The sequence below is a fragment of the Vanessa cardui genome, chromosome 4 (genome assembly GCF_905220365.1).
Source record: "Vanessa cardui chromosome 4, ilVanCard2.1, whole genome shotgun sequence".
Lineage (NCBI taxonomy): Eukaryota > Metazoa > Arthropoda > Insecta > Lepidoptera > Nymphalidae > Vanessa > Vanessa cardui.
In genome coordinates this window covers 6187309-6202548 of record NC_061126.1, presented here as the reverse complement: position 1 = coordinate 6202548, position 15240 = coordinate 6187309, and the positions used below count along the sequence as shown (strand labels likewise).

General features: G+C 33.0%; 1 protein-coding gene across 1 annotated transcript; it reads left to right on the top strand.

The window, feature by feature from the left end:
- Positions 1–2007: 2007 nt before the first annotated feature.
- Positions 2008–14765, top strand: LOC124544221 (cingulin-like). The gene is made up of 18 exons (XM_047122686.1): positions 2008–2113; positions 2787–2878; positions 4302–4364; positions 4488–4593; positions 4682–4794; positions 4877–5057; positions 5664–5812; positions 6344–6465; positions 9173–9326; positions 9833–10015; positions 10548–10663; positions 10743–10851; positions 12569–12719; positions 12845–12984; positions 13056–13168; positions 13245–13362; positions 13743–13949; positions 14511–14765. Exons 1-18 carry the CDS (start codon positions 2083–2085, stop codon positions 14763–14765), a joined length of 2403 nt encoding a protein of 800 aa, XP_046978642.1. The 5' UTR covers positions 2008–2082.
- The last annotated feature ends 475 nt before the right edge of the window (positions 14766–15240 follow it).

Genomic DNA, 15240 nt, shown 5'->3' with positions numbered 1-15240 from the left:
TCTGAAGATGTTATTTGACAATTAAGGTACTAGATACGTTTTATAAATAAATACCTTTTTGCTGTTGTGTGTAAATATTTTATACCTAAATATGGCTATATAAAGCCAATGATAAAATTGTGACAACAATTTCTGTTCACATTTAGTATCTAAAAATTTACAAAAATGTACGGTATATTAAAGTGTCCCTAGTCAGAGGTAATTATTTGAATAGAATTAGATGATTATTTTTATCAAGGATACTACTGTTTACGAAGAGCGATAGTAATCAGCACACCTTATCAGCCTACATTTTGTAAGCAAACGAGTAACACAATTCCATCAAAAATATATGTTTATATAACGATGGTTAGAAAATGCCTGACCAGCAAATACAAAACAAAAATTTTGGTCATTTCATCCGAACTAGAAAAGAGAAGGAAAGTTGATTGTAACTTTGCCAGCGTACAACATTTACAAGGGATAAATGTTGTTCAAATACTTCGTTCTATTCTAATTTAGGCCAAAGATAAGATTCGATGTTATAATCGTAATCAAATTGTTTTAATGCAAGTATAGCCTATCGTTTACTTAAGATAAATAATATGCCTACTTGTTTAGCAACACGTATCTTATTCATGAGATAACAATGAAGGTGCAATAAAACTTGTAAATTATAATTCGTGTCTATTTGTAAAAATACTACTTGCTCGACCCGACTTCAGTCGACCCATATTATTTTTATTAGGTATTTAATTTTTTTGTTTGATTCACGTTCACAGCGCTACCAGCCGGGTCCAATCCACGCGGAAAACACATAAAAAAATTGATAATTAAAAGAATTGGTTCAGTCGTTACTCATTTGTTTAGTGACATAATCTACAAAATGATTCTGAATATAAAAATATATAAATGAATGTTGTAGTATTTTTTTGAGATTTTAACGCAGTTTAACGTATTGCCATAATTGTGTTGCAGTACATTAACTCCTATATAGTGTGAAGACAATTGTAATCCAAATGTTAATGATACTCTATTACGAAAAGTTACTTACAAAATTAAGTAACGAGTCCCTAGTTTAATGTAGAGTTCATTAATTATTTAAACAAACTGCATACTTAAGTTCTTATTCTTAATTAATTGCTGACAATTGGATAAAATTAGCATAGCATTAATTGATTTGATAGCCATATTCTTTCTATTACCTAATTTTCCCTTAGAGACAATCGATTTATACGATAAAATCTGTTGTTGCGAATCGAATTATTGAAAACTTAATCAGGTAATCATTACGCGTCATGCAACATTATGCACGTTCGTGATTTTTTTTAACAATATTATATAAACTATACTCTTGATTAGATTCTGTACTGTCCGTAATATACAATAATTCAACAAGATACCATCCTTTACGCACTTATTTCTAATGTTATTTTCGTGTAACGTAAAGAGCTTACAAACGCAGACGTTTGGCGGTTGGTCGTTTCGTATAAACATTTTTATTCGTTTTTCATGAATAGATGTTAGTGATTCTGAGTAAAATGTTCATTATATGTTGTTTAGAAATCATTTAGATGCCCTTGATGGCTTCAAATTAAATATTTTGAAGTTATCGCGACGTTCTTGACTAACCTTAAAATAAATCTTTAGGTAAATAATGATAACGCTGATATTGCGATTTTGTTGCAAAACATACAGATTGAAGTACTTTTCTTCTTTATATTGAGTTAATATATATAAAGTATTTATCTATGGTAGATTTTTTATGCAGCATTTGTTATCGTTACACAAAATCGTGGTTTAATATTTAGATAAGGTAACTACGTAAGTGAGGCTAGACAAATATATCGTATACGAGTATGTTATATTTGTTAGAAACTTTTGAGCTTCATTGAATTCGCGTTTTAATGAAAAAAAATTTTTAGATCAGTAAGAATAAATACAATTGTAATGACATACCTAGTTATGTAAACTTTTTATAAGCAATGGGTAATTCTATCTAGATATATAGAAAAGAAAAATCTGTCAAAATTATCAAAAACTGTCAAAAATTCCAGTTTTATTTAAAGGTTTTAAAGTAAAAAATTAAAAAAAAAACTTGCTATGATCAAGGGACAGTGTAACTCCAGTCCAGGTTAATAATATTAATGATTATACGAGAAAAATAATTAAGCAATACAGTTGTATCATATGATATGCATTAATTAATGTACAAACTAAAATGTTTGTTTACGATTTGTCAAACCAAATAAACTCTTACAAGGAAAGAAACTGGCATATGTAGTAAACTATAATCCATAATTTTCAATTCAATATAAGCCAGAAAATAACTTGTAGGCAGATAAAATAAACTAAATCCAAATAACTGAAGAAATATACTAAAAGCAAAGATGACAGATGTCTGTAGATATTATTTGAGAAATTAGATAATATACATATAAATATGTACGACAAATCGATAAAATTCACATTGTGTAAAAGCAGAGTGGGTATATCTATTAACACAACGAAAAAATTCCGTTATAAAATATCAGTGCCAAAAAAAGGGCCGTGATCTATAATACATATTATTTCCATTAGAACCTTGATCAGTTTCACCTTGGTAGTTAGTGTTATTTATGATTGGTTTTATCTTTACGATTCAGATTAAGTTCGTCGCTATCGCATTTTTGGGCTTTATAAAGGTGATTAAAATATATAATATAAAAAATAAATTATTGATGTTTGAATGACTTAAACTATCTGAAAAAGAAGGTGAGACGTTATGACAATATTGGAACAAATGTTAATGAAATTATTTCCTTTAGGCGAGGATGCTGCATCTAAAAGAAAACGGATGATGCGAACACTGGCACATAAAAGGGCGCAATCAGCAAGCCCTTTTGCTGCAAATACACGCGTAAGAATTGTTTTTATTAAGTGCTAGTAGACGCCCGCGGCTTCGCTTGCGTATTAGGGTGCTCGTTATCATGTGTCAGGAAAAAACTTGGTGGTAGGTTTTACTTGGTGGTAGGGCAGATATTCTACCGCTAAACAACAGTATTGTTGTATTCCGGTTTGAAAGGTGAGTGAGCCAGTGTAACTACAGGCACAAGGGATATAGCATCTTAGTTCCCAAGGTTGGTGGCGCATTGACGATGTCAGGAATAGTTAATATTTCTTACAGCGTCATTGTTTATGGGTGATGGTGAGCACTTAACATCAGGTGGCCCATATGCTCCTCTGCCAAACTATTCCACAAAAAAAGAAAAAAAAAAGTAGCCAATTCCAATTTCATCAAATTCGGTTCAGCGGTTTGGTCGTGAAAGAACGACAGACAGACAGAGTTTCTTTCACATTTATAATATTAATATATATTTAATTTTATCAGTTAAATCTGTAGTTCTTTGCATTTTAATAGTTAAGTATGATAAGCAAATATAATTAAAGGAGTTAGCAATATTAGTGTTTTTGTATTTGAGTTAACGATATACCAAATATCATAATGTATAAACATCGTTTATTGATTACGGATCGTTTAAGAATAGCTACGATATTGTTTTAATATAATGTATTCCACAGAAAATAAAATATTAGTTAAAAATTATCATATACCGGATATTGCTGAATTATATCAACTTAATTTAGAATTGAAATATAAGGAACTATTTATATTCAACTAGCGACCCGCCCGGCTTCGCACGGGTGCAATGCTGATACTAAATATACTACAGAATGTCTTCATACGCAACGTTCACGACTTTTTGTCATTAGACAATACAAACAGCTATTTTCTGCATTTTAAAACTGATATTATTCCATAACGATCTTTAATAAACGCCCAATTTATTTAAGGTCTTTAATTGGATAAGGATTAATGTTGTTTGAATTCGCCTCGTAAATAAGTCACTATTTCTCGTGAAGGATGAAAAAAATTTACCGTAGACTAACCTTAAAAAATAGACAGAAATAGACATACATATATGTACAAAGAAATATCATATTATGCTTGTTGTATTGTACATTATTTTGATCGAATTTTTGATTCTGATTTGCAATATAAGTGCAAAAAAAGTCAAATACCGTTGCGTAATTTTAAAGTATTAGAATACCAGGGACAGACAGATAGCGTGAAGCAACTTTGTTTTATATCATGTCGTGATGATTTATTTCTAGAACCATCATGCTTCTCCGCCCTTAAAAGAAAGATTTAATAAAATAAGTTAAAGTTTTATACGTTTGTTTTTTCTACGAACTTTTAAGGTTTTTGTTCTTGTTGCGGTTACTCCGTATTCCTTACCGCTTTGGTCTTTTAACATTCAACTGTTATATGTATCTTTTAGAACTCTTCCCAGGTGAGGATACAGGCAAAAGATCGAAGATGTCAGAGTCTACCTCCTCTTGATGTATGTATGCTTATAATATGTTCTATTCATAAATGTTATATTTATAGGTTATTTCTTTGCATGCCTAATCAATAAATTAGTTTTTATGATAAAATATGCATTTATTTGCTTATTTAATGACAGAAAGAATCAAAAACGCCATTAGACAATGTTGAGTATTCGCAGCAGTGTGTGACGACTCCAAAAGATACAACCGAACAATTACAAAACTCTGCGTTTCGAGAACAAGGTATACTTGTACTTGATATTATTATTATAAGAGCATTACTAAAATTTAATTTGATATAAACACATATGTTACTTATAATTAAAATTAGTTCCAGAAAAAGATGTTGCAATGCCTCATTGTGTAATTTCTAAAACTGTGCGATCTTTCGCCACAAAGAAAAGGGAATTTATTAAATTAAAGAAGAACGTGATTGCTCAACAAGTAAGGATATCAAATTACGAATTAACTTCATTACAAGGAATATGAGTCTACATCTCGAGTAATGTTAAAATTCTGATTACAGAATTTGTTACTAGAAAATTACGCTTTTCTAAAAGATTTAGAATCAAGAGCTGGAATTGTTGATAAGGACTTGGGTGATATACGCATTCTATCAGTGAAAGGCTGGCCAGCACATGACCTGCTGCTACTAGTAAGAGGCGACCTCGAAATGCCAATGAACTCGGAGATAAGCGGCATTTTTGGTAGAGTACTTTATCTTGTCGATAGCACGTACTTTATTTGTCTTTATCGGTAATTCGAAATTATCAAAATCTTTTTATAGAGTCCGGCAATGTCTGTAAGGGACGTTGCAGACGCGCGCTGAACATGCTTAAGGCTGTTCCGCTATAACATAAATCAACTTTCAAGCACATATAATAACATAAATTGACTGAAGCTACATTAATACAGAATCATTTAAACATTTCCATTTAGAATTAGTACTGGTGCATAAAATAAATAACTTAATTTATCGATATTCACAATTTAATACTACGTTTAAATGAAACAGTCAAACTAATATAAATCAAAGAATTTATTATAGTCTTACATAAAGCTATGTAATATGCTATAACTCCCGTTTTTGTTACGTGAGTATATACTATATATCAAAATGTATATATATGTATAAATCGTCAATTGTAAACGCAGGCACATTTGAAATAAAGAAAATACAAATTAGGATACACCAAATCGACGGATAACATTTTATTGAACTATAAAAATAATACGTATTAGTTACAACTTTTTTTACGAAAACGTTTGTATTATTTATGTAATGGTTTTAAAGTATATTTTAAATAAATTAGGTCCTCAAGTTTTACAGCAACTGCAAGCGCAGTTGAATCCTATTCCCGAGGATGTGCTCGGTATGGGCGCCGAGATCATGGCGCGGCGTATTGAGATCTTGAATCTGCTGCGTTACAAGCACCGCAGTGATCGCGCTACCTACCTAACTGCAAGTTTTTCTGATATATATTTTTTTGTTTCCTGTCCCATTTAGTTCTTATATCGAGAATCCTTTTTGTCGTGCCAATATTAAATAAAATAGTATATAATCACAGGCTTTAGTGCTTATGTTTTTAATTCATGCAAAAATAGAATACATATTTTAAGTGGTATTTCATTAGTGGTAAATCTTAACGTAATAACGTAATCTTACCAAGATTTTAATCCGGTAATTTTTCATGTGTTGAATTTGTGTCATGATTGATTTTGTATAAGGCAGCGAGATAATGGCCTTTACGAATCCTCAATGGTTCGGGAGAAACTCTGACACATGTCTAACTGTCAAATTATGATAAACGAGTGTGATGGTAACATCAGAAGAGAGAAGCAAATATATGATAACTGCACAGTGAACCGTGGTTATGTGATAAGTCTGCATACCCCAAGATTGGACTATTGCATTGCCTGATAAATATATTTCATGAATAAGTATCGAGTTACTTCGGAAGCTAGTGGTATATATTACAATTATTGATTGTAGAATATGGAGTGGAAGGCGAAAAATATTGAATTTGACAATATAACGGAACAGTTGCACAGAATGGTAGCTGGAGTTGCAGAAAATCTAAAAGCAAAAATAAACTATTCTCTGGATCTAGCCAAGTAAGTATATCATGATGTATATAATAATGATAGAGATTATTACTAAACAATTTTCAATTTACATTTTTAATTAAATACGAGAATATTATATAATAATCGTTGTAATAAGCTAATCGTTGTAATAAGCTCTGCCGTGATGCTCAGCGTAAGTTTATTGCAAATGCTATTGAGAATAGCGATACATCCAAAGTTTGGCGGTTTTTAAAATCATTGGGAATTGGGCGTCAACGGGAAAATTTTTCTTTTAACTTCGATCTCAATGATCTTAACAAACATTTCATTTCTTCTTCCTCTATAAATGCACAAGACAAACTTAATACAATCAATTATCTCAATACACTGCCCACCCCTTATAATCCTTCCTTCCAATTCAGTTCTGTCACCATTGGCGAATTAAAGAAGCACATCTTTAGCATCAAATCAGACTCAATTGGTTGTGATGGAATAAGTCGAAGTCTGATTATCCTTACCCTTAATAGCATTTTACCTGCTTTATGTCATATATTTAACTATTCCTTATCAACTGGTACTTTCCCATCTCTATCGCGCAAAGCTGTAGTGATCCCTATTCCTAAAGTTCCCAATCCTTCTTTACCTTCTCATTTTAGACCCATATCTGTTCTTCCTTTTCTCTCAAAGGTGCTGGAGCGTGTTGTTCATTTACAACTGAACCAATTTCTCTCAATTAACAAAATCCTCTCTCCTTTCCAATCTGGGTTTAGAAAAGGCCATAGTACAGTTACTGCGCTCACTAAAGTATGTGACGATATACGCTGTGGAATTGATAATAAATCTGTAACTGTTCTAGCTCTCCTAGACTTTTCAAACGCCTTTAATAGTATTGACTACGATATATGTTTGGCAATCCTAAGATCTCTAAACATAGATCCTACTGCTGTAGATTGGTTTCGCTCTTACCTATTAAATAGACAGCAATGCATAAAGGCGAATGGTAAGATCTCGACTTATTTAGATATTCCTTCTGGTGTCCCGCAAGGTGGTGTACTGTCTCCCCTTCTCTTTTCTATCTTCATCAATACTCTCTCCACACTTATCTCTTCCTCCTATCATCTATATGCTGATGATCTTCAAATTTATGTTACCGCTCCTTTGGACGGTATCGACAAGGCTGTTGCAACGTTGAATAATGATTTGGCAAAAATCTGTGAATGGTGTAGATCTTACGGGCTCCAAGTGAATCCGAGGAAGTCACAGGTAGCTGTTTTTGGCAGTGTTAAGCTTCTGTCGAGGATTAAAGACAAAAATCTACCTCCAATAATGTTTGATGGCCACATATTACCACTGCAAGAAACGGCTAAAAATCTTGGGCTAATTCTGGATGCTTCCTTCTCCTGGGTCCCTCAGGTTGCAGAAATAAGCCGTAAGATGTATGCCATCATTGGTTTTTTAAGGCGATGGAAAAATCTACTGCCAATCAAGGCTAAGATCAACTTAGCCAATTCGTTCCTGTTTCCAATATTGGATTATGCCGACGCCTGCTACACTGACTTAACTGAGAACCTTCTAAACAAATTAGAACGACTGCAGAATTTAGCCATTAGATTTATCTTTGGTCTACGTAAATTCGATCATGTCTCGCAGTATCGGTCTCAGTTAAAGTGGCTGCCAATCAGGCTTCGACGAAATTTGCACGCCTTATCTCTTCTTTACTCTTTGCTATATGTTGAACATACACCACCTTACCTGAAAGAACGCTTCAAATTTCTTGGGTGTGACAGTATACTCAACCTGCGTTCTAGTAACGATAATAAGCTTGTAACGCCCTGCAGCCGGACACAAACTTACAGTAGCTCTTTTACTGTGAAAACCGTCAAACTTTGGAATGCACTACCCAACGATATTCGGCAATCGAAATCCTTGTCCATCTTTAAACATCGCTTGAAAAACTATTATCTGTCCATATCCCAAGAATGTATGTAAGTATGAAATAATATGTAGTTTATAATTATGTATATATATTGATATATATTATATGTATATTATTTTATTATATGTGTATTATTTGGATGTAGTTGTGTGTAGTTTATTATTATACTGCAATATTAGTCTACTTAAATTATAGTTATTATCTCTTAACTATTAATTCTATTTGCACTTACCTGTTCTCTCGTCTTAAGTTCCTGTCACCAAAGGTTGTCTGTGAGAGATCGCTATAAGCGATAAGACCGCCTTTGCGCACCATTTGTTGTTTTTTTGTCTCTCTATTACCCATTGTCGTGTAATGTGTTGTGCAATAAAGTATTTTAAATAAATAAATAAATAAAATAAAATAAATATTAGAGAATGCCAGAGTATATTTCGTTCCTCCGTAAGCATAAAAGGGGGCTGCGAATCAGACGAGTATATCATATTTGTTAATCTTCACTCCTTCTAGTTTCGTTAAGAATAGAGTATACAACTCTGAGCGTCATAATAATTGGCTCGAGCTGTATTACCAATGACGTTCTGAGGCCTTTATTGTAAGGTTGCATTTTGGGAGATGATGGTGTTTTTTAAACCAAAAAATCAAAACTTTACTATAATCTGCTGCGCAGTTCAAGTGCAAATTTGCTTAATTAATTTTGATACGTGCATTGCTCACTACACACAAACGTACATAAATCTATAGAAATGACCAGTACGAAAGTAATTTTAATTCATCCTTTAACCATTCTTGATTATTAGTATATTCAATTATTTTTTATAGAATACCTTGGATAGATCGTGATACTATTTTAAAAAAAGTTGAGCGATTACAGAAAGAAAATGCAATTCTGCAACATAAAATTGACGATGTTAGTAAAAAAGAAATAGTGGAAAACAAAGAACCATGTAAGAAAGAAAGTACTACCAATTATCAGGTACACTTTAGAAAGTTAACTTTACTTATACAGTATGTAATATATACTTATATTACTTGCATACATTACCATTTTCGAACGCTTGGAAGTTTGTTTAAATTGTATATTATATATATTATTGAAAGGGCTTTGTGTCTGGGTAGGTACCACCCACTCATCAGTTATTCTACCGCCAAATAACAGTACTCAGTATTGTTGTGTTCCGGTTTGAAGGGTGACTGAGTCAGTGTAACTACAGGCACGAGGGACATGACATCTTAGTTCCCAAGGTTGGTGGCACATTGACGATTTATGGAATTGTAATATTTCTTACAGCGTCATTGTCTACGGGTGATGGTGACCACTTACCATCAGGTGGCCCATATGATTGTCCGCCAAACTATATCATAAAAAAAGTTATCACAATAATTATCTGAGTAATCATTTTAATCTGAAATACCAACCTAACCAAACCAAACCAAAATGTACCAACAGAATGAGAATTAAAATTCCTCTGACTTTATCAGGAAATAAGCAATGAATTAGCTAAGGAAAGAGCTGCTCGAGCGTCTCTGAAGGAGGTGGTGTCAGCGGCGGAGAACATGCTACGCGTGGCTCGCGGCCGAATAGTTTCGTTAGAGAGGGAATTGAAGAGCACGAAAACTGAGCTGGACGTGATGCACCGGAAAAATAAGGAAATGGAACAACTTGTAAGTAAAGCTAATCATCATTTTATTAAACACTAGTGGCCCGTCCTGCCTTTGCACGGATGGACGTAAGATTTTTTCAATTTTTAGCTTTTATTGATATATTTTGTTTCTTTATTAAAAAAGAAAAAAAAATATTGTAGCCTAAGTTACTCCCTATTTAATCAGTCCCTATTAAATCTGTCAGTGAAAGTCCCATCAAAATTGATCCAGCCGTTCCAGAGATTAGCCAGAACAAACAGACAGACAGACAGACCGACAAAAATTGTAAAAATGTTATATTGGTATATGTACCATGTATAGATACATATGCATTTAGTAAAAAAGGGCTATTTTAATATTACAAACAGACACTCCAATTTTATTATATGTAAGTATAGATTCGAATATTCCTCTGAATTTGTTATTATTAGAAGCAACAGATTTCCTCGAATATCCTCCAGACCTCTATCCCATTACTTATATATATTATATATTATATACATATAATATTCGTTATTTTTCCTTAAATATAATGATATAATTTAACTTTAAGTTTCGACATCGGGAGACAAGTTATGATGTGCGCTCAAAAAAACTAATTGAGGTTTCGAAGACTGGAGAAATAACAATTGAAACTCTGTCTCGTCAACGTGATATACTGGAGCTAAGGTTAAGATTGATAATATTGTATAGAAAAAGTATGTACTAAAAATTGATCAATGCTTATTACTCTACTTTTAACCAATAGAGTTAAAGAATTACGGGAGCAGGCGGAAGCTGCTGAGCGTGCAGCAGAGAGCCGAGTAGCAGAAGAAAAATCTCGCTCCGAGACGCTGCAGGCGAAGGTAGCAAAACAGGTGCCATGAAATAATAGCTTACCATAGTTACACTAGCCGAGATGGCCCAGTGGTTAGAACGCGTGCCGCGCCGAACCGAGGCAGGCACCAATCAATATCCATGTGCTTAATTCATCTCATGCTCGGAGGTGAAGGATACGTCGCGAGGAAACCTGCTTGTGTCAAATTTCATACAAATTCTGCCACATGTGTATTCCACCAACCCGCATTGGAACAACGTGGTGGAATATGTTCCAACCTTCCCTCAAAGGGAGAGGAGGTCTTAAGCAGTAGGAAATTTACAGGCTCTCGTTGTTGTTGTATAGTTACACTAGAAAGTTTTAATGGTTAAAATTATGTTTTATATTAAACATCAGAAAAGAAAATTACATACAAGCTTTGACCCAAACCAAGTGCGATTCGTAACGAGTGTCCATTTTCTTTTTACGTTCAGTTTCGATTCATATCTATTCTATTATACTGCCGGCCATATAAACTACATCCAAAGTACAGGACGACTTTGAAGTAAATGTTTTATCAACATTTTCATACAAATTTAAGAATTACAGATTGCTTCATTCAACTTTCAAACAGCCTAGTATCCTTGGGTTTAAGTTTGTTTACTGGACAATTCAAACCGTTTTCTTCCACTTGACCGTGTTTAATGTAGGGCGGGAGTTATCGACGATAAAGCCCTTCCCGACCTCCTTGACCCTTCGGCTTTAACACAGAAATGTTGGATCACCCTGAATCTTCAACCCCACTCTCAAGGGCAATATGCCATGGAATTGTTTCAATTAATCCCTGTCGCTGAATTTTAACTTTTTTTGTGTGAGAAGTCCAAGCAATAAAACATTTTAAAACCTTATCACGCTCTGAAACCCATGATACTTGTTTTTATGAAATCAGATATAAAAAAGATATCTATTTACTAAAATATACCTACTATAATAATAATATTAATGAATGTGCTCAAATGTATATACATATGTATCTAAAGCAAGCTTATTTGTTAGCCGCAGAAAACTCTGGACTATTTTGTGGTGTAAAAATGATAAAGGACCGAATGATGAAGAAAGGACCTTTAGCCCCCCTTTTTTATTGGTCTTGGACTTGAAGAACGTAATTCAGATTGATTTGATTTAAGAAATTAATTTTGCAATAAAGTTCACACAAGAAATCGGTTGTCACGACGAGATGTTATTAGAATTGTGCCGGTTTATTTTAGAAGAACTTATCTCTTTCTTGTACTTTCAGTACACTCTAGAAAACGTAGAATTATTTAAATTTAAATTTCTAGGAGTCCTTCGTTGATTCTAGCTTTATCGCTATAATTTTTAATATTATAATTTTTGTCTTTTGTTTGAACCAAGTATCCATATCATTAACAGCTTAACTAGTAAATGAAGAAGTCAATAACCGTCAGTTTAAAACGTTACTGCAACGCGCAATTCTGACCCCGTGTTTTATTATTCTGACTAATAAACTTTTGGTGCAGTTGCATTTTCAAATACATTTTTTATTACGTTTAAAATACTGGCTAGCCTACAATTTTATTCTATACAACACTAAAAAAATGCATACTCATTACAGGTTCATTAGCAAGTAGTCTTGAACCTTGCCGTTGTAGTTTATCTGTCCCCCGACAGCCGACTTTTGTAGCCGACTACAAAAGTAACTACCTAATAAAGGTAATATGGTCACTGCAGTTTTCATTGAAGCCTCTTATGTTTCGTAGGAAAAAGACAAGAAACTTGCTGAAGATACAATAAGAGAATTAGAAGGACGTATTAAAGAGTTAGAAGAGCAATTACAATCTTTACGTGAACGTTCTTTACGATTAGTTGATTTGGAGCGCAAACGTTGTCTTGGATACGTCCCCTGTAAAGGTGTAGATTTAATTTATTAATGCATTATAAATGCTGGTGTCATTTGTAGTGAAATTTGTAATCCTCATTATAATGGTAATGCACTGGTTAAATATGTAGGATAAGATAGAGATAAGTATTTTCAGAGAGTGAACCCACAGATAAAGAAACTGAAATTTGGAAAGAATTACAACTCAGCCGACTGGCTTTGTCGCGCACTGAAGAAGAGCTGCGTCAGAGTCGTGCTGATAAGGAAAACTTCTTAAATTCACTGGCAAAGATTGCGGTAAGGTTATATATTACAGTTTATGTATTCTGTTGATATACTGAAATATTTTAAAAATGTATGCATTTTAGCAAGAGGAAGGTGATAAGGAAGATAAAATGGCAGGTGAGCTTTTAAATAGAGAACAAAAAATTATGAAGTTGCAACAGGTTATTGAAGAATTACGAGAGAACGAAAAAATGATGTATGTACTCTCTTTTTATACTTAATTACGAATATAATTGAAATAAATATTTCAGATAATTTATTTAAATTTGCAGGGAGCAAAGCATGACCAGTTACGAAAATCAAATGGCGTCGCTTCGTTTAGAAGTTATGAGATTGAGAAATTATGACTGTTATACTAAGGAAATCCCGTACCAAGACTTACAGACTGAGGTTTATATCAGTTTGATTTTTTCATCTCTCTTCTATATTATAAGTAATATCCGCCTGGAAATTTGTGGCCATGACGGCTAAACCATATATGCTATACAAAATTTCTTAACAAATGATCTCGATAATTTTTATTTTGCGGATTGAGTAGACTAAATAGTAAGTCCAAAGTATGAGTATTGTTCCAAATGCAAAAAAGTGTATCCGATACTAGGTGGTCTCCGAGACATCTTTTTGTATTCGAATCAATTGAATATCATTATTTAGTATTAATAAGGCTAACGTTTCTTATTTAAATTGGGGATTAAAGCTCTATTTCATAGCAAGGATTCGTTCAAAAAAAATTGTGTGACCTTATCTATTGTCTGACGTTTGTTTATCAGTTATTGGAAATGCATATGCAAGTAGAAACCCTGACTCGAGAACGTTCGGCTTTAATGTCGGCAGCTGCTTCCCGTGGGCTTATGTTAGAGCGGCATGAGCGCGCAGCAGAACTTTTCGCGCGCATGACTCGAGTGCGTCGGGAACTAGCCGCATTCCTCAATGGTCAGACCGATCCTCCATCTACCGATGAATGTTTCCATATTGAGGTATAAATCAGTATTTAAATAATGTTATCCGTTTAACCGCTTATTTTGTACCGGATATGTGAATCAGATATATACTCAGTACTAATACTACGTAAGTAATTATGTTTGATTTTTTTCGTTTTGACCCTTTTCTACTTGAATTTAAATATAAATAAATAAATTATAATAAATAATGTTTCAATGAGTTTGATACCCATGTATGTAATAAATAAGTATATTACGGATCTTAAACGACTAACTGATCCAAACTATTTAAAAAGAAAATGTTTCTTTTGAAAGTATAATATAAACTAAAAATTGCCTGCCATTTTTAAAAGAGTTCAATATTTCATTTTTGATGTTTTGTTATTACTTTCATACATTTGAAAGGATTTTCAAGATACTATTCCCTAACCTAATTAAGAACAAATTTTATACCGCTTAACATAAAATATACCCATTGTCGTGCAAAATAGCATTCGTGATTGAACTTGAAAAACTGTGATTCCTTTTCGTGGAATTTGTTGCCTTTGCAGTATATACATTAAACAATATACTTAAAACAGTTCCATTTTTTTGAAGGTTTCCAGGTCGTTGTCGTCGCTGTGCGCCTGCTCGGCAGATACTTGGTCGGCCCTTCGAGCTGAACGTGCTCGTGTCCTTCGGCTGGAGAGTGCAGTATTGGCCCAAAGTCTTCAACTGGAAAAGGAAGGGAGAGTTCGGACCCAACTTGAGCGACACAAGGCCGTGCTCGAGAGAGAGATACTTCGCATGCGAAATTCTTTATCAACCGATAAAGTTACACAAAATCAAAGTTTGATATTTTTTAATATTTGATTACGTTTTTTTAGTTGCTTCTGTTTTATCTGACTTTTAAAAAGATTTGGTTATCAGTTCGACATGTATGCATGAAATATTTTTCAATTTAATTATATTTGAATACCAAGATCCATTTAAGCTTCCAAGCACGTGTGCTTAATTTCGTAACGGTATGTTTGTCCACGAATTTCCCGAAAAGTAAAAATCGTATTGAGATCATCATTTTTAATTTAAGTTAGGTACACTTGAACTTAGAGATCATTGTGAATTTTATTAAAGTTGGTCTAGTAGTTTCATAGATATACATTTTTATTTTGAGTTCACTGGCTGTTTCTTTTAATGTAGGTTAATTTTTTTTATAAATTATTTATTTATTTATTGATATTATCATTCTAATTTTTTTTTCTGAACTAGCAATCAATATATCGAAAACCGATAAATTATAAGCCAATGAATTGAATATTTAAGTAACAATTATATTGGAATTTAAAAT